The sequence below is a fragment of the Gossypium raimondii genome, chromosome 6 (genome assembly GCF_025698545.1).
Source record: "Gossypium raimondii isolate GPD5lz chromosome 6, ASM2569854v1, whole genome shotgun sequence".
NCBI classification, from domain to species: domain Eukaryota; kingdom Viridiplantae; phylum Streptophyta; class Magnoliopsida; order Malvales; family Malvaceae; genus Gossypium; species Gossypium raimondii.
The window spans coordinates 14,944,205-14,967,100 of record NC_068570.1 but is presented as its reverse complement, the minus strand read 5'-3'; the positions used below and the strand labels follow the sequence as shown (position 1 = coordinate 14,967,100).

Genomic DNA, 22,896 nt, shown 5'->3' with positions numbered 1-22,896 from the left:
CAAGAATTCATATCTAATTAAGCCAAAATAGCTTGCTTGAATCAACACCCATAACTAGGTTTTCCATAACTTTAATTTTAGGAAAGATGATGAGATATGATGATATTAGATTTTTATTTTATTTGTCATCATTTATTTTATTCACTTTCCAATTTAATCCTTTTCTTTATTGAATTTTCCAATGATGAATCATCATACTTATCTACTAACTCCATGAATTAGTCTATTTTTTTTCATATAAGGACCTCCAATTTTGAATTCCATAGCTATTTGATCCTTTTAGCTACTAGAATTCAACTTTTGCACTTTGTGCAATTTGGTCCTTTTCATCAAATTAAACATATAATCGGTAAAATTTCTTTACAAAATTTTCATACAATATTTCTAGCATAATGCAGACCATGAAATAATATTAAAATAGTTTTTCTTCCAGACGCAGATTTGTGGTCTCGAAACCACTATTCCGATTTCACTGAAAACGGGATGTTACAGTCTATTTTTCAGTTTCTCGAATAATTGAGTGGAAAAGACAACACACCATTAACCATTTTTTATTTCCTTGTACAGCCTAGCTATCATCCAATTGATGAGAGAGCTCAACACATCTTTCCTTGGAATAATTTTAAAAAAAGATAATATAATTTTTAGTCCCTAAATTTGGTAATTAGGTTCACTTCGGTACTTGTAATATTTTTGTCCACTTTGGCACTTGAACTTGACAACTAGGTTCATTTTGGTCATTGAACTTCAAAAATATAAAAATTTAATGATGTGACACCTTTAAATTGTGCTACACCATCACTTGAAAATAAAAAAATTATATAAATTTTTAGATGATGATGAGGTATAATATCAAAATGTCACATTTATTGTTTTAATAACTTGACTGATGGTTGAATAGGTTAGACCATTGATTCTTGATTTAACAAATTCGAATGGTTCGACAATCGAGCCAATAATTAATTAATTAATTAAATTCATAGAAATAATAAAAATAAAAAATTTTATTAAATCAATTCAACCTATTCAACTATGGATTTTTTCTCAATTTTATTTATCAATTTTGAGCAATTTTTGGGTCAATCGATTCAACCTTTTCGCTCAGACTGTTATATTGATTAGATCTCGGTTGGTCTGATCCAATCTTATTTCGGTAACACTGGTCACATCATCAAATCTTGACAAAATCCAAGTTTAGGAAATAAAATAGATTTAGCTGCCAAGTTTAAAAAGTAAAGTGGACGAAAAAAATACAAATACCAAAATGAATCTAATTACCAAATTTAGGGCCAAAAATTATATTATCCCTTTAAAAAAATCAGACTTGAAATTGAATCATATTTAAATAGAGGTTGTATAAGCCCAAATATGCCCGGCCCAAATAAATATACATCAGGCCCAACTAAACCTAAAATGGCCCTAACATTAACCCAAACAAAAAATCTCAGAAAACCCTAAGCGGCCACCAATGAATCTGTGCAAGCTATCTTCCTCTTCAAGGCTCTCTACGACGCCACACCTCCGCAAATGCCGCTCCTCAAGCACGTACCTGCAACTAGCGAAAGAGAAGAGCAAAAATCGGGCCAACAAACAACCGAATAGATTTATTTGGATGTATTTTTCTTTTCCATTTTCGGCTATAAAAGGCCAATATTTTCAGTGTTAAAGGGGGGATTCAGTGTAAAAACACACAGAAAAATCAAGAGAGAACCGAGTAAATTTCAATTTTTAAGGTGATTATTAGAAGTTGTTTTTTGTTTTTTTATATTATTTTATTTTTGTGCATGCGAAAATATAAAGAAAAGGGGAAAAGAGAAACTGACCTTGCCTTGTCGCGTTCTGCTCATTCCTCCGTCTCGATTGGAGGCTAGGACGGCGATTGAAGCTGCGGGGGGGGGGGGGTTCTTGAACGACGGCGGCGCAAAGAAAAGGGTTGAAGAAACCCTAGCAGAGCGAATAAGGGGCAGCATTTAGTTTTTTTTTTAAAAAAATGGGCTATCAGAATTTTAAAGGAAAAAATTTGGTTTAAGTAGCATTTTCAAAACGCGTTGTTTCGGGGGAAGAAGATCCGCGCGTTGACCCGATCCGACCCAAGAGATCCGCTCGTTTCGTTAAATTGGGACATTTGTGCAATTGGTCCCTCCCTTTTGCAACGCGTTTCAATTAAAACCTGTTTTGTTTTTTAAAATTTGGGCCACATATTTTTTTTGGGTTCAAATTGGTCCTTATTGCTGCGCAGCATTTTAGGGACGCGGATTATTTCCATTTTGACTCCCCTCATATAATGCGCATCGCAATTTAGTCCTTTATTTCATTTTAATTACATTTATTGTTTTTTTTACAATTCGTTTTTAATTTTGTTTTTATTTATTATTTCCATTACTATTATTATTACATTATTTACTATCATTATTATTTTCATATTTTCTATACATATACATTCGTATATTTTATATATCATATCTATGCATATTTAATATATATATTAGGCTTTTATATACGTTTATTCATTTTTATATATATTATTTTATTTCCATAATTTTTACATTCATATATATATATATGCCTATATACATACGTTTTTATATATGTTCTTTTTATTTTTATTTTTTTAACTTTTATATACTTTATATTTTATATATTTATATATACTTATACATTTCTTTTATTTTGTAAATATAAACCCATGCATACTCTTATACTTTTATTTTATTTTCACGATTTTCATATACATATATACACCTTTTTTATGTATTAGTTTTTTGTTTGATATATTCCATTACTTTTTATATGTATACTTGTATATGTATGTTAAATATATGCATACACATATTTTTAATTTTTACTTGTATGTGCTTGTATATATATATATATATTTTGTAAATACATATATACACAGTTTAAATTAAAATATTTGTTTCATATCGTACATTGACTTTCAACATACCCTTTGGGAAATATATTTTGGTTTTGTCAATATATCAAAATCATTTTTCTCTTGATTCAAAGTTTTTTTGAATAAAAGCAATATTCAAAGTTTGGGATTTTCGAGGGAATTGAGCCCTAACGTATTGGGTTCCGATTTTCTTTGTTAATCTTAAATAACCGAGAATATTCTTTAGGCAAAATGCATGAGTACAAAAAATCATTTTTGGGAACTTAACTTGTTGTGTCCTAATGTATTGGGCATGTCATATTACCTTCTCAAAATGAAGATTTTCGCATAAAAAAAGTGATATTCAAAGTTCGGGAAGTTTGAGAAATTGTACCCTAACGTATTGGGACTCGATTTCTTTACATGACTTGAACAATTGATTATCCTTTTCAGATTTCATTATTTAAATTGTTTTAAATTCTTTTTAGCCATCGACACTAAGACATTAAATAATCAGTTTGGTACCGATTTTGGGCGTTACGAGGGTTCTAACCCTTCCTCATACGTAACCGACTCCCGAACTCGTTTTCTCAAAATTAGTAGACCAAAATAATTTTTAAGGTGAGCCGATCACACCTTAATAAAGGATTGGTGGCGACTCCAGTTTTGTTATTTTTAAGTCGACAACTAAATTTTTATTTTAAAAAAGGTGGTTTCGATAGCTTGGCGACTCCGCTGGGGACGTTAGAGAGTCGAGCCATGACTTGGTTATATTTTGTCTTTGTGTCGAAAATTAAAAGTTTTTTTAAATCATGATTTCCTTTCTCATTTATTGGTTTTCATCATGGTTCATTTCCATGGTTGAACCAAGTCGGTTGATCTATATTTGCATTTTGCATTACATGGTCCGTTTTATCCCTTTAAGTGGGAGCGAGAAACTAGTCCTTCGTGAGGTTTTCAGCTCCGTGCAGGGTAGTGGACCGCTTCCGGGATACATCCGTACCTATGTCTTCGTGAGATTTTCATCTCCGTGCAGCCATAGGGAAATGTATCCCCCTGAACTGAACTCGATCCATATGAGCCTATAATGGGTGAGGATCGAGGAATCTGCTAGTTCGGGTACCCTTACTCTATAAACTAAACCTCATATAGTGAGCTTTAGGAACTTGCCCTAGGAAGAACTATATCAAACCCTAGTGGATTCCTGAATAAGTGTTCTTAGTATTTCATATTGGATTATATCTTTATATGCGATACTGACTTGGGTTTATTTTGTTTGATTGCATGACATCATGATTGCATAGCATTTCATCCTAAAAAGAGGTGTTGATTCACATTCAATTACTAACTTAGAAGACTTTTCATGGAATACGGATTTCTTGATAAAGGGGAAAACAATACGGTTCTCCGAATATAGTCCAAGAAAGCGTGATACGAGAAGTGTAATAAGAGGAGTATACGACTTTGCTGCGTTGATTCAAGATTAGCAAATATTATTCAAGAGTCATCAAACATCCCAAACTTTTGAAAGAAGCTAATGAACATGAGTGAGCAAGGAGTTACGACCTAGATCAAACAAAAAGGAGCTCAAATTCGCTAGATGCATCTTAATATCTGAATGGTCGATGTCTTTGCTTGGAGTACGAGGGCGAAGCCGTATATATATATCCGCTTTGTGTAAAGAGATTTGTTTTCTAGAGAAGTTTTTCTAGTAAATAATTGAACCAGAATCAACATCTCTTTTGCATTCATTTCACGCATTTGTATTACATTACATCATAAGCATTAAACACCGTTAAAAGATCCTAATTAACTAAAATAATTGCTCAGTTAACTTGGAAACTGACCAACCAACGAAACACCGTTACGGCACTCGAGCAAAGATTAAAGACATAGATCAGAGATTGGAAAAGCTCCAACAGCACCAGAAAGAAATGCAAGACCAACTCCAGTTACAAGTGCAGGAGCGGTTCGACAAGATGCAACGGGATATGTTAGAGAAGATGCAGGAATCCCAAAACAATATGATGACAAAGTTGACCCAACTGTTAACTGGAGGGGGTGATAAAGGAAAGTGTCCTATGGCTGATATCGAAGAGGGTAACGAGGATGAATCACTCTATCCTCCATGCTTTACTCCTCATCATGTGCGAACTCAAGCTGAATATTCGCACAAATCTGCTGTCACAATCAGACCTCAGCAGTTCCAGGCCGGTGCTTCAAACTTTCAGGCTAGATCGGGCTCTAACCCCGAAAACCACCATGCTAATTTCGCCATTCTTGACTTTGATGAAGTAGCTGAAAAAGAAAGAATAAATGAAGAGTTACCAAAGCAGTTAGAAGAAAGGTGCAAATGGCTTGAGGAGAAATTCAAGGTGATGGAAGTCACTGAAAGCTATCGTGGGATTGATGCTAAAGAGCTGAGTTTAGTTCTGGATTTGGTACTCCCTCATAAGTTTAAGATGCCAGAATTCAAAAAGTACAATGGGACAAGTTGCCCAGAAGCACATATCACCATGTTCTGTAGGAGAATGGCTGGATATGTTAACAATGACCAGCTATTGATTCATTGTTTCCAGGATAGCCTCACAGGGGCAGCATCTAAATGGTATAATCAACTGAGCCGTAGCGTGATTGGTTCATGGAGGGATTTAGCACAAGCGTTCATGAAGCAGTACAATCATGTAACAGACATGGTTCCTGATAGAATCACCCTTCAGAATATGGAAAAGAAGCCGAACGAGAGCTTTATACAATATGCACAAAGGTGGAGGGAGGTGGCCGTTCAAGTTCAACCGCTGCTATTGGAAAGAGAAACAACAATACTTTTTATCAATACGCTGAAAGCCCCATTCATTACGCATATGTTAGGAAGTGTTACAAAGAGCTTTTCTGACATAGTTATGAATGGTGAAATGATCGAAATGCTATAAGGAACGGGAAAATTGATGTAGAGGAGAGTAATAAGAGGTCAGTCTCAAGGAGAAGAGAAAATGAGGTGAACAACACGAGTTACTCTAAATCAGTTACTGTGAGTCAGCCAAGAAAGGTGGCTGCTAACCAACAAGGTTCATCAAGGCAGGAAGCTGGTACAAGACAAAACACTGAGAGGCCCCAATTCACGCCAATTCCGGTGTCATATAGGGAACTATATCAAAGTTTGTTTGATGCACACGTTGTTTTCCCTTTTCATGTGAAGCCTCTACAACCTCCGTACCCCGAATGGTATGATGCGAATGCACAATGTGACTACCATGCGGGAATTACGGGACACTCGATTGAGAATTGCACTGCCTTCAAGAAGCTAGTTGAAAGACTCATCGACATGGGTGTTGTCAAGTTTGGTGACTCATCAAGTGCAGAAAATCCGTTACCCAATCATGATTGATGATGGAGGGAATGCAATATAAGAAGAAATGGTGAGAAATTTGCACATCGATGCCATATATACAGACACAATTAAAAGGGTCCTTGTTAGATATTCGCCTGAGAGGTGTTATAAATAATGGACTGCAGAGGAAACCCCTATAGCATTTAGAATCTGTTAGAGTAATTTTCAGAACACACTTGTTGCTTTTAGCCTAGAAGCAATAAGAACTTCTTTGTGAAATAGGCTCATGTCTGAACATTATTATTTTAATAAAATACATCATTACAATCATCTTTGAGCAAATGTTCTTTCATTTTTTACGATTCTTTCATTCTTTTGGATTTTTCTGCCAAACCATTCATTCATATATTCTTTGTATATTTTTTGGCACCTACAACAGGTCCCTGGATATCAATGACATGATTGACACTGCTACAGATTTAGAATTTCCTATTGAACGAGACATGTGTCTAGAAGGATTTAATGACTTTGGAAATGACATAGATTGTAGTCTATCTCCGGACTTGTTGAGGATGGTAGAGCAGGAAGAGGAAAAAATTTACCTCATGATGAGACAATGGAGATTATGACCTTGAGGGAACAGGCATGACCGAAGAAACAAAGTAAGACATTGTTGAGTCACTTCAAGAATTCAAAAATGTCTATGCATGGTCATACCAGGATATACCCGGGTTAAGCACTGTCATTGCAATCTGAACAACAGCACGATATCAGAAATTTACAGTATGTTCAAGATTAATATCATGATGCGGTGAAAACTCTACCGGAGCAGTGCCTCTTTCTTTAGTTCACGATTTTTTTCTATTGAAGTTGAAATTTCTCTCCGGGGATTGGCTGAGCAAGTTGGATGAAGCAGAACGGATCCAATCGCAATGTGATCAATTGAACTTAATAGAAGGAAAAAGGCTAAAAGCTATTCATCACGGTCAGATGTACCAGAAATGAATGATGCGAGCCTATAACAAAATGTTCATCCTAGAGAATTCCAGGAGGGTGACCAAATGTTGAAGATCCTTCCTCTACAAAAAATATTTTGGAGGGAAACGGATGTCAAATCGGGAGGAACCTTATGATTATAGAGAAGGTTTTTTCCAAAGGAGCTTTGATTTTGAGCGAGATCGATGATAAACCTGCAAAGTCCTGCAAACTCAGATTCAGTCAGGAAATACTCTGCTTAAAGAAGGAGAGGACCAAGGTAAAACCCGCAAAGGGCAGTTTGAGTCCCAAAAAAAAAGAAAAAAGAAGTGATATGAAAAAGTGAAAATGAAAACTAAAAAATGGAAAAGTAAAATGGAGAGGCTAAGGTGAAAACCCGCAAAGGGTGCCTTAGACCAAAGGGAATTTGAGTTGAAAACCCGAAATGGGCAGCTCAAATATTGATCAAAATGGGGATTTAGGTAATCAGAGCAGCTCAAATACCGATCAGAGTGGGGAATATAGTGGTATTGCTATACCTGAATCAACAGGAAAGGGTAGGCGACATCTTGGGGCATTGACAAAGTACTATAGATCTCCTAAACACATGTTAAACTCAGAATGGTCTTCAGAAAGTCTGTACAGAGAAGTTCAAGTTGCGATATCTAGGGCACCTAATCCTTATACCATTTTTGTTATTCTTGGAACATTTTATTCATTGCCAAGATACGCATTCCTAAATCAATTTCTTTATCATCCATCTTTATTATCTTTGATAATCTATTCATTTCAGAGCCATGCTCTAAATCAATTCTATTCCTACCCATTGTTATGATCTCTTGCAAGCATGTTGCGTTAGAATAATGATGAATGGACTAATAAAACTTTCACAAAGGAAGTTTTGCATATTACTCTAGAAGTTTCTAAATAATATGGGAACCTCAAACAGGACTATTGTTTAGACCGCACCAGGTTCAAAGGTTGGAAATCTAATAAGGAAGAGTCTAAATTAAGACTATCCCTTTGAATTTTGTTGTCTAAAACATTGATTGAAAAATGGCAAGATGTTGTGTTGGTGACAAAGCTTAAATGAACAAGCAAGCAATGATCACCGAATAATAAGAAGAGGTTATTCTTAGAGAAGAAAATTTTTCATTTGTGAATGAGCATTTGGTATGACTCCCTAGGAATGGTGAAAATGACAAAAGAGCTTCACATTCTACATCCTTGAATTGTGATAGTGGAGGATTGAGAAAAGGCCGAAACTTTTTACTCTTGGGTTACAACGGGAGGAAGATGGTACAAATTTTTGCATCCTAGTGGATCAAACTTGGAGGTTTAGAGTGGGGGGTAATCTGGTCAAGTGTTTCTTTGGAGACGCCAGCCGAGCAAAAATGCGCTATAGCACATTTGCGATAAAACTTTAAGAAACTTTGAGTAGTGATAACCCAAGTGATAAGGAGAGATCATTCTCGAAAAATGACATTCTGCATTCATCCAAATGTCATTCATACATGTCTAGTTAGGAGCATTTGATTCATTCTGTTCATGACATCCTATTAGGCATAATTAAGTTCATAAGATGAATTATACATGTTGTGTTCCACAGAGAACAAATCGGTGAAATCATAAAGCCTTATCTCCCTGAGCAACAGTGGGGCAGGTTGAAAGGCAGCAGATCTTGTCTTCATGTATTGGCGTGAAGTAGATCGAAGAAAACAGATCTTGTCTTCATGTATTGGCGTGAAGTAGATCGAAGAAAACATATCTTGTCTTCATGTATTGGCGTGAAGTAGATCGAAGAAAGCAGATCTTGTCTTCCCATATTAGTGGTGAAGTAGATCGAAGAAAGCAGATCTTGTCTTTATGTATCGGCGTGAAGTAGATCGAAGAAAACAGATCTTATCTTCATGTATTGGCGGAAGTAGAGGTGCTCATGGGCCGGGCGGCCCGACCCGGCCCGATGGCTCGCCCGAAATATGGGAAGGTTCGGGTAAAAATATAGGCCCGAAATATGGGTTTGGGCAAAAAATGAAGCCCGTTTTAAAAACGGGCCGGGCCTCGGGTAAACTTTTTTTGGCCTAGGCCCGGCCCGAATTTAATTAATATATTTTTTTATTTTTAAAATTTATTATATGTCAACTGTCATTAATACATTTCCCATTTCACTTCCCTTCCCCATTTCCCCGACCCCAGATAAATCCCTAACCCCTTCTCTCCCTTTTTTTCCCCCAAATCGGAAATCCACCTCCACCTCTACGACTCCACGCCGCGGTGCTTCTAGCCTTCTTCGTCTTCTCAAAGGTGAGTTTGCTGTTAACCTTTGAATTAGTTTTTTGCTTTGTGCTTTTTGATTTTTATTTTATTCAATCAGTTCCTCACTCTCTTTCAATGGCATCTGCTAAAATCACCATTTGTGATGAACTTCTTAGGCTCACTCTCTTATATGCTTATTCCTGTATCTAAGTTCGTTTGTTTGCAGTCCAAATCAGGGATTCAAAGCCAGTAAATCCTTGTAGGCTTGTCCTTCCTCGTATCTTGTAATATGATGAACATAAAAAAAGAGGGGACTCCCCTCTTGACTTTTAAGTTAAAAGAAGAAAATGACTGATTTTAGCCAGTAAATCCTCGTATTTTGTCCTTCCTCGTTTTCTAACAAGATGATTTCAGTGCATTTTTTTTGGGACATGATGCACAGTATGAATTACTTGTTTATTTTGAAATGGTTATCTACTTTAAAACGGAGATTTTCTTATTTTGAAAAATGTCATCAGTAGTAAGTGAAATATGTTCCAATTGAGGGATTATCTGAGAAGTCAACACCCAAAAATGATGATATATTAGACTGTAACTTTGCTAGGAATTGGGCTTACATTATTATTGATATTGTTTGAATTATTAAATTAAGGAGTAATGATATAAAGATTAAGTGACTAAAGTATTCATTGCCAGAACATATATTCGAATACTCACAATTTAACTCATTCTTATAAACAATTTTAGCTTCAAAATCAACATAAGAGTCATGAATTCTTGCTTTGTTTTCAGAATTGAGAATCTTCGCTTAAGATTTTAGACAAATTGAGTAAATCTTGCATGGTTATCAACTTTGGTTATAATTCAACTTTGATGAATTATAATTTAAAGTATATTGGTTGAATAAATTAAAAGTATGAATGATTAATATCTTGTTTTAATGTTCGAACATATAGGTATATACTTATATAGGCCTTTGCATTTAGTTAAAGTATGAATGGTATATAAGTATATACATAAATGTTATTGAATTTAGTTGAAGAATAAAGTTTATATATATATATATATACAAGGTTTGAATTCACACATGTATATACATGTATAAATTATTGGTTTAATCAAAGGTATGTATATATATGTGTACATAAGGTTCGAATAAATGCATAGGTATATACATGTATAAACCTTTGGATTGGATTTATAATATGTATATTATACTTGTTTAAGTAGTTTGAATAAGCATGCAAATATATATATGTATATTCTTTTGTATCAATTAAGATATGTCATTATATAAGTATATGAGGTTCGATTATATATATATATATACATGTATAAGATCTAGTTTTGAAGTTTAGTATGAATTGATATATGTATATGTTAGTTTCAATATGTATATATTTACATGTATAATTTCTTGTATTGAAATCAAGTATGAAATTATAATACAGTTTGATTTTGCCAAGTATGAGAAAAACACCGTCTCTCTTGACCTTGAGATCACAAACTTGAAATGATTTTTTATTTTTATTCTCTTGATCTTTTCTATTTTTATTTTTAATTTAATAGTCTTATACGAATTTTTTATCCTTCTAGTTTCAAGATTGAAAAATGTTGCAATTGTTAAAAGATTTGATGGTTTCCTTTGGTCGTAAAAACACTTGCGTGTCTTCTCCGTTGTAAACTAGATCTTGATGAACGGTGTAAAATATTACATAGCAATTTTTGGGACCTACTTGATGATACATGCAATATTCTTCCAAAGATTCAAATTGAGTTATTATTATCTTTCATCCTATTTAAAGCGTTGCTTTGCTTATTGTTCATATTTTCCTAAACATTATGAATTTTAAATAGAAAACACATTCGTTTGTGGATGGCTACTTCAAAGATTTGAGATAGAGGTCGGTTTTTTAACATTCCGATTTTAAAGCAAAATGGGCGGTCTTGCCCGAACTTATATTTTCTCCACGGTCGGGCTTGGGCAAAATCTCAGCCCATATTTTGGGGGCCGGCCGGCTTAGCAATTGGCTGAAATTTTTTCAAGCCCTATCAACCTCTGCCGGCCGCCATGAGCACCTTTAGCGTGAAGTAGATCGAAGAAAACAACTCTTGTCTTCATGTATTGGCGTGAAGTAGATCGAAGAAAATAGATCTTGTCTTCATGTATTGGCGTGAAGTAGATCGAAGAAAACAGATCTTGTCTTCATGTATTGGCGTGAAGTAGATCGAAGAAAGCATATCTTGTCTTCCCATACTGGTGGTGAAGTAGATTGAAGAAAGCAGATCTTGTCTTCATGTATCGGCGTGAAGTAGATCGAAGAAAACATATCTTGTCTTCATGTATTGGCGTGAAGTAGATCGAAGAAAACAGATCTTGTCTTCATGTATCGGCGTGAAGTAGATCGAAGAAAACAGATATTATCTTTATGTATTGGCGTGAAGTAGATCGAATAAAACAGATCTTGTCTTCATGTATTGGCGTGAAGTAGATCGAAGAAAACAGATCTTGTCTTCATGTATCGGCGTGAAGTAGATCAAAGAAAGCAGATCTTGTCTTCCCATACTGGTGGTGAAGTAAATTGAAGAAAGCAAATCTTGTCTTCATGTATCAGCGTGAAGTAGATCGAAGAAAACAGATCTTGTCTTCATGTATTGGCGTGAAGTAGATTGAAGAAAATAGATCTTGTCTTCATGTATCGGCGTGAAGTAGATCGAAGAAAACAGATCTTGTCTTCATGTATTGGCGTGAAGTAGATCGAAGAAAACAGATCTTGTCTTCATGTATTGGCGTGAAGTAGATCGAAGAAAACAGATCTTGTCTTCATGTATTGGCGTGAAGTAGATAGAAGAAAACAGATCTTGTCTTCATGTATCGGCGTGAAGTAGATCGAAGAAAACAGATCTTGTCTTCATGTATTGGCGTGAAGTAGATCGAAGAAAGCAGATCTTGTCTTCATGTATTGGCGTGAAGTAGATCGAAGATAGCAGACCTTGTCTTCATGTATTGGCGTGAAGTAGATCAAAGATAGCAGATCTTGTATTCCCATACTGGTGGCGAAGTAGATCGAAGAAAGCAGATCTTGTCTTCATGTATTGGCGTGAAATAGATCGAAGATAGCAGATCTTGTCTTCATGTATTGACATGAAGTAGATCAGAGATAATGGATCTTGTCTTCATGTATTGACATGAAGTAGATCAAAGATAGCAGATCTTGTCTTCCCATGCTGGTGGTAAAGTAGATCGAAGATAGCAGATCTTGTCTTTATGTATTGACGTGAAGTAGATCGAAGATAGCAGATCTTGTCTTCATGTATTGGCGTGAAGTAGATCGAAGAAAGCAGATCTTGTCTTTATGTATTGGGGCAAAGTAGATAAGAAAGTAGATCTTGTCTTCTCATATATTGGCGAAATAGATCGAAGATACAAGTCTTATCTCACTGAAGTTGCAGTGGAGTAGACAGAAGAAAATAATCCTATCTCCTTGAAGTTGCAATGGAGTGGGTTAAGACCACAAATCTCATCTCTCTAAAGTTGCAGTAGAGCAGATCGCATCAAGATTTATCTTTAAGTTGTAGCAGAACAAGTTGAAGCTATAAATCTTATCTCCTTAGAGTTGCAGTGTAACAGATTAAAGATAGTAAATTTTGTTCTTTTGAGAAGCTACAATGTATGAATCCTATCTCCCCGACATTACAGTAGGAGTGGATTGAAGCACCAGTTCCTATACCTCTGAAGATGCAGTAGGATGGAACGAGGCTACCTGAAGAAGAGAAGCATTGAAGAAGTCGAAGCTTAGTAAGACCGGGCACAATTGGGCTTTGTAGTCTTTGCTCTGTTCCCGTTACACGACAACGAGCAAAGAGGGGCAGCTGTATAAGCCCAAATATGCCCGGCCCAAATAAATATACATCAGGCCCAACTAAACCTAAAATGACCCAAACATTAACCCAAACAAAAAATCTCAGAAAACCCTAAGCGGCCACCAGCAATCTGGCGCCGCAACTGCTGCCTCTTCATGCTCCTCTACGCACGCCACACCTCCACAAATGCCGCTCCTCAAGCACGTACCTGCAACAAGCGAAAGAAAAGAGCGAAAATCGGGCCAACAAACAACTGAATAGATTTATTTGGATGTATTTTTCTTTTCCATTTTCGGCTATAAAAGGCCAATATTTTTAGTGTAAAAGGGGGGATTCAGTGTAAAAACGCACAGAAAAATCAAGAGAGAACCGAGTAAATTTCAGTTTTTAAGGTGATTATTAGAAGTTATTTTTTTGTTTTTTTATATTATTTTATTTTTGTGCCTTGTCGCGTTCTGCTCCTTCCTCAGTCTCGATCGGAGGCTAGGACGGCGATTGAAGCCACCGGAGGGGTTCTTGAACGACGGCGGCTCAAAGAAAAGGGTTGAAGAAACCCTAGCAGAGCGAATAAGGCATTTAGTTTTTTTTTAAAAATGGGCTATCAGAATTTTAAAGGAAAAAATTTGGTTTAAGTAGCATTTTCAAAACGGCGTCGTTTTGGGGGAAAAGGATTCGCGCGTTGACCCAATCCGACCCGAGGGATCCGCTCGTTTCGTTAAATTGGGACATTTGTGCAATTGGTCCCTCCCTTTTGCAATGCGTTTCAATATAACTTATTTTGTTTTTTAAAATTTGGGCCACATATTTTATTTTTGGTTCAAATTGGTCCTTATTGCTGCGCATCGCAATTTAGTCCTTCATTTCGTTTTAATTACATTTATTGTTTTTCTTTTTTTTTACAATTCGTTTTTAATTTTGTTTTTATTTATTATTTCTATTACTATTATTATTACATTATTTACTATCATTATTATTATCATATTTTCTATACATATACATTCGTATATTTTATATATCATATCTATGCATATATATATTAGGCTTTTATATACGTGTGCTTCTGTTTTATATATATTATTTTATTTCCATAATTTTTACATTCATATATATATATATATATATATGCCTATATACATACGTTTTTATATATGTTCTTTTTATTTTTATTTTTTTAACTTTTATATACTTTATATTTTATATATTTATATATACTTATACATTTCTTTTATTTTGTAAATATATACCCATGCGCATACTCTTATACTTTTATTTTATTTTCACGATTTTCATATACATATATACACGTTTTTTATTTATTAGTTTTTGTTTGATATATTCCATTACTTTTTATATGTATACTTGTATATGTATGTTAAATATATGCATACACATATTTTTAATTTTACTTGTATGTGCTTGTATATATATATTTTTGTAAATACATATATACAGTTTAAATTAAAATATTTGTTTCATATCGTACATTGACTTTCAACATACCCTTTGGGAAATATATTTTGGTTTTGTCAATATATCAAAATCATTTTTCTCTTGATTCAAAGTTTTTTTTGAATAAAAGCAATATTCAAAGTTTGGGATTTTCGAGGAAATTGAGCCCTAACGTATTGGGTTCCGATTTTCTTTATTAATCTTAAATAACCGAGAATATTCTTTATTCAAAATGCATGAGTACAAAAAATCATTTTTGGGAACTTAACTTGTTGTGTCCTAATGTATTGGGCATGTCATATTACTTCTCAAAATGAAGATTTTCGCATAAAACAAAAGTGATATTCAAAGTTCGGGAATTTTGAGAAATTGTACCCTAACGTATTGGGACTCGATTTCTTTACATGACTTGAACAATTGGTTATCCTTTTCAGATTTTATTATTTGAATTGTTTTAAATTCTTTTTAGCCATCGACACTAAGACATTAAATAATCAATTTGGTACCGATTTTGGGCATTACGAGGGTGCTAACCCTTCCTCATACGTAACCGACTCCCGAACTCGTTTTCTCAAAATTCGTAGACCAAAATAATTTTTAAGGTGAGCCGATCACACCTTAATAAAGGATCAGTGGCGACTCCAGTTTTGTTATTTTTAAGTCGACAATTAAATTTTTATTTTCAAAAAGGTGGTTTCGACAGAGGTAACATTATTGGTGTTTAGATTTTCCATGCAAATATGATCGGTTTGTGTATGAGTATATGCAAATATATTTATAATTGTTTACTTTTTAAAATGTTTTACTTATAATTTTTAAAATTTTAAAATCATGGTAAAATTGATAGAGTATGTAAATAGTGAGGGTTAAATGTTTTAAAATTTTAAAAATTAAGATTAAATTAATAAAATGGGATAATATTGGAGGTTAAATTTGTTATTATACTAGATCACGTCAGCATTCTGTTTGGCAACCAGATACATTTTAACTATGGCTTAATATATCATTTAGTATCTGAGTTTGATACTTTTTTCTAATGTGGTACCCATGTTATTTTTTGGTTCAGTTTGGTACTTGTATTTGACAAAAATTATATGTTTTGGTACCCAAAAGTTATAGTGTTAACTTTTTAGTGTTTAATTTGAGTTTTATGGTTGATTTGATAAAAGCTAATTGCTAATATTATTAGGTTTGAACTCTTAATGATTTTATTAATAGAATGAATTTAGTATTAATTGTGAATTTGTTTAATTTTGCGTTTAATTTGTCAAATACAATTATGATGGATGTGATTTAATTATTGTTTTAAGACTGATTTGTGAATGTTAATTTTAATATTATTAGCTAATTATAAATTTTCATCAAATCGACTCTAAAATTAGTTTTAAATACTAAAAGTTAACAATATATTTTTAGATTTCAAAATGTATAACTTTTATCAAATACAATACCACATTATATAAAAAACACACAAATATTACATTAAAAAATGTCAAACTCGAATATTAAATAAATTAAAACAACTATAAAAAAAATCAAGAATGGTGATTATTTGTATAATTTAGTTGTTAAATTGAAAAGGTGAATATTGGTTTAACTCAAAATGAAAACGGTGCCAGACCTGCAATTAGTGATAATTATTATGACAACCCGCACACACACACAGTGTCCTATGCCACAGTCGACCCTGGTGTTGAAAAGTATGGATGCTGGCCTGGTTTCGTTATGGCGAAAATTCCCACAAACCCAACATATATGTGGTTGTTTATTGGTTAATGAATACACAAGTGTTTAAAAATGATTGGCAGCAGTAGGGGAAATAGACAAAAGAGTAGGACATGCTCGTTAATTTTCATTGGGACAACACAAGAGAGTTTGGTGAGCAGATTACCATCACTCCCCCACATCATGGGAAAACCGACCCAACCCAACCCAACCCAACCAACCCTTTTATTCCTCTGTCCCTGCTCTTTAATTTACACAACCAACACCATTTCGTGTCTCACCAACATTTTCCCCACCCAAGTTTGTTTACAAATTATCACTAAATATATCTATGCCTTCCTTGACTTTTACATTTTACTATCACACTATATCATACTTTTTCAAAATAAAAAAAATAAAGTTTTTTTTCTTAAATTATCCATCACACATTTTGTAGACCTATTAAGAGGATAGATATTGGGTATGAGTTGTAAAGCTATTCCATATTTAAGGCGAGGATCAAACTCTCGACTATTGATTAAGGTAGAAAAAACCTTATACCATTGGTGAATAACAATAGAACGCATTATCATTAGATAAAACATAAAATAGTAGAGGAGTTAAAAATATAAAATTATTAAAAGGGTTAAAGAGTTAAATAAAAATATTATTTTTTATTATGTCATATGTTAACAATTTTAAAAATAAATTGAAGTAATTTTATATTTAATGATGTCTCATTATCCGATATAACGATAGTATATCGAATTATATACTCAAATGTAAATTTATTATTTAAATATGGCTGTATAAATAACTTGATAATTTGGAAGATGGGTAAAATTCTGTTAGTTTTATTATTCTTTTAAGCATTGCTCGGTAAAGTGAAAAGAAAATTGAAAGGATAGAAAACATAATTTCTCTTCCTATAGGTGTACTTGGTAGGAAAAATAATTTTCTTTTTCATCCATTACTTGATAGAGTTGAAAATGTAAGGAAAGAAAATAAAATATTTGAAAAATGCATCATTTTAAACTAACATGCACATTTCTTTCATTTTCTCTCCTCTCATCTTTCTAATTTGAAATGATTGATTTTAATGCATTAGGATGAAAAACAATCATTTCTCCTATTTTCTTTCCAACCAAACACACTCAATTTATATTTTTCTTTCTACTTTTCCACTCTCTCATTTTCTCCACCCAACCAAACACACTCCTAATGAATCACATATAAACTTATAATATAAATGATAATAATTTTGTATGTTTTTGGAGTAACAAAGCTTGTTTTTGTTTTATTTTCTCTCTTTTATTTTAAACTTATAAATATAATTACAAGTAAAAATATATTATTTTTATGAGATAATATTTGATGCATTGTCGGTTAATAATAATATGATACAACATCATTAAATTAAATAAAAATACAGAAGGTTTGCAAAATTTTTTAATATTTTTAATCATATTTAAATAAATTTATTAATCTAAATTTACAAAATTTTGGGTATTTTACCAATAAAAGCCCTTTTTTTCAAAATTTGCCAAAATGGGCCAACTATTTAATTATTTACCGGAATGGTCCATTTTCCGCGAAATCGCGTCCACGTCAGCGCGATGTCAGGGTACGCGCCAGGAAATTGCGTCCACATCAGTGCGACTTGCTGACGTGGACGGAAATCGCGCCCTAGAGGACGCGATTTGCTGACGTGGCATGAACAGTTTATGTTTTTTAGCTTGAAAAACTTTGAAAGGCCATAACTTTTGGTTCGGTTGTTCGATTGAGACGATTTTTTTTATTTCGAATAACTTTTCGAGATCTATGCACTGACAAACTACTTAGAGATGAATAGGGACTAATTTGTAAAGTATAATTTGTTAGTTACGAGTATAGGGACTAAAGTGTAATTATTTCAAAATTAGCATGAAATTTTTGTATTTAAGAATATTTGAATGTTATGGAAGGATGAAATTGAATTTGAATTGAAAAACAAAGCTTAGATTTGAAAATATGACTATTTAGGTTTTAGGGACTAAATTGAATAAAATGGAAAATTTTAGAGAACTTCTCAAAAGTGGAATGAGCTGACTTATACCTATAACAGGATGATATAAGATAATTCTGTAAAAAAAGATCCGGTGTTTACTTCAAATAAATAAGGAAAATAATGATTTGAATGTTTCAAAATTCAATTTTAAACCGAAAAAATCAAAATTTAGGGGGCAAAAAAGGATCTTTTTCGACGAAAACTGTGGCAAACCACCTTCAGCTGTTAGTCAGCGTGTAGATCTCGAAAAGTTATTTCGAAATAAAAAAAAAATTGTCTCAATCGGACAACTGAGCGAAAAGTTATGGCCTTTCAAAGTTTTCCAAGCTTAAAAACATAAATTGTTCATCCACGTCAGCAAATCGCGTCCTTGTAGGCGCGATTTGTATCCACGTAAGCAAATCGCGCTGACGTGGACGCGATGTTCTGACACGTACCCTGACATCGCGCTGATGTGGACGCGATTTCGCTGAAAATGGCCCGTTCCGGTAAATAATCAAAAAATCGGCCCATTTCGGTAAATTTTGAAAAAAAACGGCTTTTTTTGGTAAATTGTCCCAAAATTTTCATATTTTTTTCAATTTAATAATAAACCGTAAAAATTATGTTGGGGAGGTTTCATAAGTATAAATAGGCCTTTCATCAAGAGTCAAAACCAAACTCACCTTCCTGCCTCCTTTTTCCCTTTCATGGCATACCTTGAAAATTGAAAGCCTAAAGAACCCTTTTTCTTCTCCAACAGTCAACCGCCATGGCACCCTCCTTTCTCAGCTTTGTCTCCTTATACGGCATCTACCTCCGCCGTTGCTTTGCCACCTCCGGCCTCACTTCACAATTCATCGACATCGATGACCACACCACCATCCACTTATGGGCTCCAAATCCCGACCACCAAACTCCACAGCAACAAAAACCCTCCTTGCTTTTGCTCCATGGGTTCGGTCCCAGCGCTATGTGGCAATGGCGTCGACAGGCCCAATTCTTCTCCCCTCACTTCCACGTCTACGTTCCCGACCTGGTTTTCTTCGGTGATTCCACCACAAAGTCCAAGGAAAGGTCGGAGGTATTCCAAGCAGTTTCGATGGGGAAGCTGATGGAGAAGCTTCAAGTGAAGAAGTACCACGTTATGGGGACCAGCTATGGAGGGTTTGTGGCGTACCACATGGCCAAACTGTGGCCGGAGAAGGTGGAGAAAGTGGTGATTGCGAGCTCTGGAGTAAACATGCGGAAAGCAGATAACATGGAGTTGTTGCAAAGAGCTAATGTGGAGAACGTTGAAGAGATTATGCTTCCCGAGACGGCCACTCAGTTAAGGACATTGACTCGTTTGGCCATATCAAGGCGTTTCACCATGGTTCCTGATTTTTTCTGGAAGGACGTGATTAACGTGAGTATATTTCCCTTTTCCATTTTAGTAACCATTTCTTTATCCACATTAGGTTCTTTATTTACAAAAATTGAATTCGAGAAGGAATCGATCTATTTGATTAACGAAAAAGAAAAGGGATACGTGGGGTCAGAACAATCTTTACTAGATTTGGATCGAGAAATGCATCCACTTTTATGAAAGTGGAGCCGAATGATAGAGATGCATTCCTAAATCCTAACTATAACCCTATCTTTGTTTGGTATATGCATATAAAGAATGCCACTAACATCAAAATATTTTATTACAACAAATTCATATCAAATGTAAAATATTTATTGCCCATATTTTGATTTTACCATTTTTTTTAAAATTTTCAGAGTTAGGATTAAAATATGAAATAATCCATGATAGTCCCTGTAGCCTTGCCTCCCCATCCAACGGTGAATTTTGTAAAATTACTTTTTAGAGAGCTAGTAGTTACAAGCAATTTATTTTTCTTTCTTATGAGATGATGTATGTTTGTGTCCAAGTAAGAAAGCAAATGCTGTCATGTTGGTAGATCAACTCTATTATTATGCTCCAAGAGTAGTTAATTTCGTGCAAAATGCAGCAATTATACTCAGAAAACAGAAACGAGAAACTGCAACTTTTAAAGGGAATTACCCTACTGGCTGGTGATGATTCATGCAAGCTACCTCCACTTCAACAGGTATATATAAACATCCATATAATAACAAGTTGACTGTTTAACTTTGGTTGATTGTCTGCTGCATTCTTTTTCCTCGTGACTTAGGATGTGCTGATAGTTTGGGGAGATAAAGACCAGATATTCCCTTTGAAAATGGCTTATGAACTCAAGGAGTATGCACACTGCACCCTTTACTTGGTTTTGAGTAAACATTTAGTTTTATTATTAATAACATTTGGGTGGGAATTTTCAGGCTTACTGGGAAGAAGACAAGGCTGGAAATAATACAAAACACATCTCATGTGCCCCAGATTGAGAACTCAACACGGTTCAACAACATTGTCAAAAACTTCCTATGTGGGTCCTCATAAATTCCCTATATAAATATGTAATGTTATGGGATTATAATTCAAGAAAAGTTTCCATCCCCATCAAAATTCTACTCATTTCAGTTACGCTTTATAAACTCACAAGGCTAGATTTTTTTCCAACTAACCATTTCTTGCATATATGCCAACAAGCTAACTATCAGCCTAATGGTAAATATTACACCTTCAACTCTTGGAAAATATATGTCTCAAAATTCTTCCTTTTGGAACATAAATTTGAATTTCATTTATTATTAAATGATTAAAAAATTAATTTAAATTCAATATAATATACATTAGAAGAACATAAAACCATGTATTTTTCAAATCCAAAAATATTTTAAAAATTTAAGTTCATTACTTTATTTAATAATTAAAGCCCAATAAACTTTAACCAAATTAGATCACCTTTAATTTGGGCTAACCTATCATGATAGTAAATAATAACATGTAATTACCCTTATTGTATATGAGATGTTCATATTTTCCAACAATATCCCGCTTGGAACACATATATATACTAATTACCTTATAATTACATGTCATTATATAACCTTATGAGCTCAAAATTTTACTATCATATCCAAAAGGTATTCCAAACAATCTCTTTCATTACTTATGATAACATAGAACCAATGCGACTTTTGTTACATATATCGTAACTAAATCCATCCCTGATCACATATATTAACACAACCAAATGACATAGATCAAGTATGGATGTGTAGCATGGAAATTACATGCAATATGATCTAAACATGTCTATTTCCAACTAATCCTCTTTAAACTTAAGCGAGATCAGCATCAAAATAACAAAACAGAGTGAATAAACTGAATACTTCATTTCTGGTCAGAAAATAACCAAATACATAAATGTCTGAAAACAAACATAAAGTAGTTAAAATACAAACTCCCATTAAATCATGATATCCTCAAATAATGTAACACATATATGAGTAGTGTGCTCATGAAAGGCCTTGGGTGGTAAACCTTTTGTGAGCGAATCTGCTATCATGGAGTTTGTCCTAATGTGCTCTATGGATATTTGTCCATTTTGCACTTTTTCTTTCACAACTAGGAACTTTATGTCAATATGGTTTGACTTAGATGAACTCCTGTTGTTGTTAGAATACAACACCGCTGACTTATTGTCACAAAATAATTTGAGTAGTCTTTCTACATTCTCCAAAATACGCAGCCGAGTGACAAAGTTTCGCAACCATATTTCATGGTTTGATGCCTTATAGCATGCTACAAACTCTGCTACCATAGTGGAAGAAGCTACAAGTGTCTATTTGACACTTTTCCAGGATATAGTTGCTCTAGCTAATTTGTAAATATAGCCTGATGTAGATTTTCTGCTATCTTGGCACCTAGCGAAATCAGAATCAGAATACCTTAGGACCTCCAAATGATCTGATCTCTTATAAGTGAGCATGTGACCTTTTTTTTTCTCTAAATATACCTCATAACCCTCTTGGTTGCTATCCAATGGTTCATACCAGGGTTCCCTAAATATATGTCTAACATCTCAACAATGTACGCAATGTCCGGACGCATACATACTTGAGCATACATTCAATTCCCAATAGGTGATGCATAGCGAATCTTTTACGTTTCCTGAATTTTAAGGTTACTTTTAGGGTATTGAGTAAGACTAAATTTGTCTCCTTTAGTGACAGGGGCGTCACATGGTTTACAACTTTGCATGTCAAACTTTTTGAGTACTTTATTGATATAGCCATTTTGTGACAATCCAAGAATACCCCGAGATCAGTCTCGATGTGTCTGAATTCTTAAAATAAAATAGGCGTCCCAAAGATCTTTCATCGTAAAATATTTAGATAAAAACCTCTTGGTTTCGTCCAATTAGTCTATATCATTAGCGGTAAGCAAAATGTCATCGACATATAGAACCAGAAATATGTACTTACTCCCACTGAATTTGTGATACACACAGTTATCAACAA

At 34.0% G+C, this 22,896-nt stretch overlaps 1 protein-coding gene across 1 annotated transcript; it reads left to right on the top strand.

Moving 5' to 3' along the window:
* Nucleotides 1–19,145: 19,145 nt before the first annotated feature.
* Nucleotides 19,146–20,995, top strand: LOC105774170 (uncharacterized). Its single transcript, XM_012596546.2, has 4 exons — nucleotides 19,146–19,888; nucleotides 20,481–20,579; nucleotides 20,664–20,731; nucleotides 20,812–20,995. Exons 1-4 carry the CDS (start codon nucleotides 19,253–19,255, stop codon nucleotides 20,927–20,929), a joined length of 921 nt encoding a protein of 306 aa, XP_012452000.1. The 5' UTR covers nucleotides 19,146–19,252; the 3' UTR covers nucleotides 20,930–20,995.
* The last annotated feature ends 1,901 nt before the right edge of the window (nucleotides 20,996–22,896 follow it).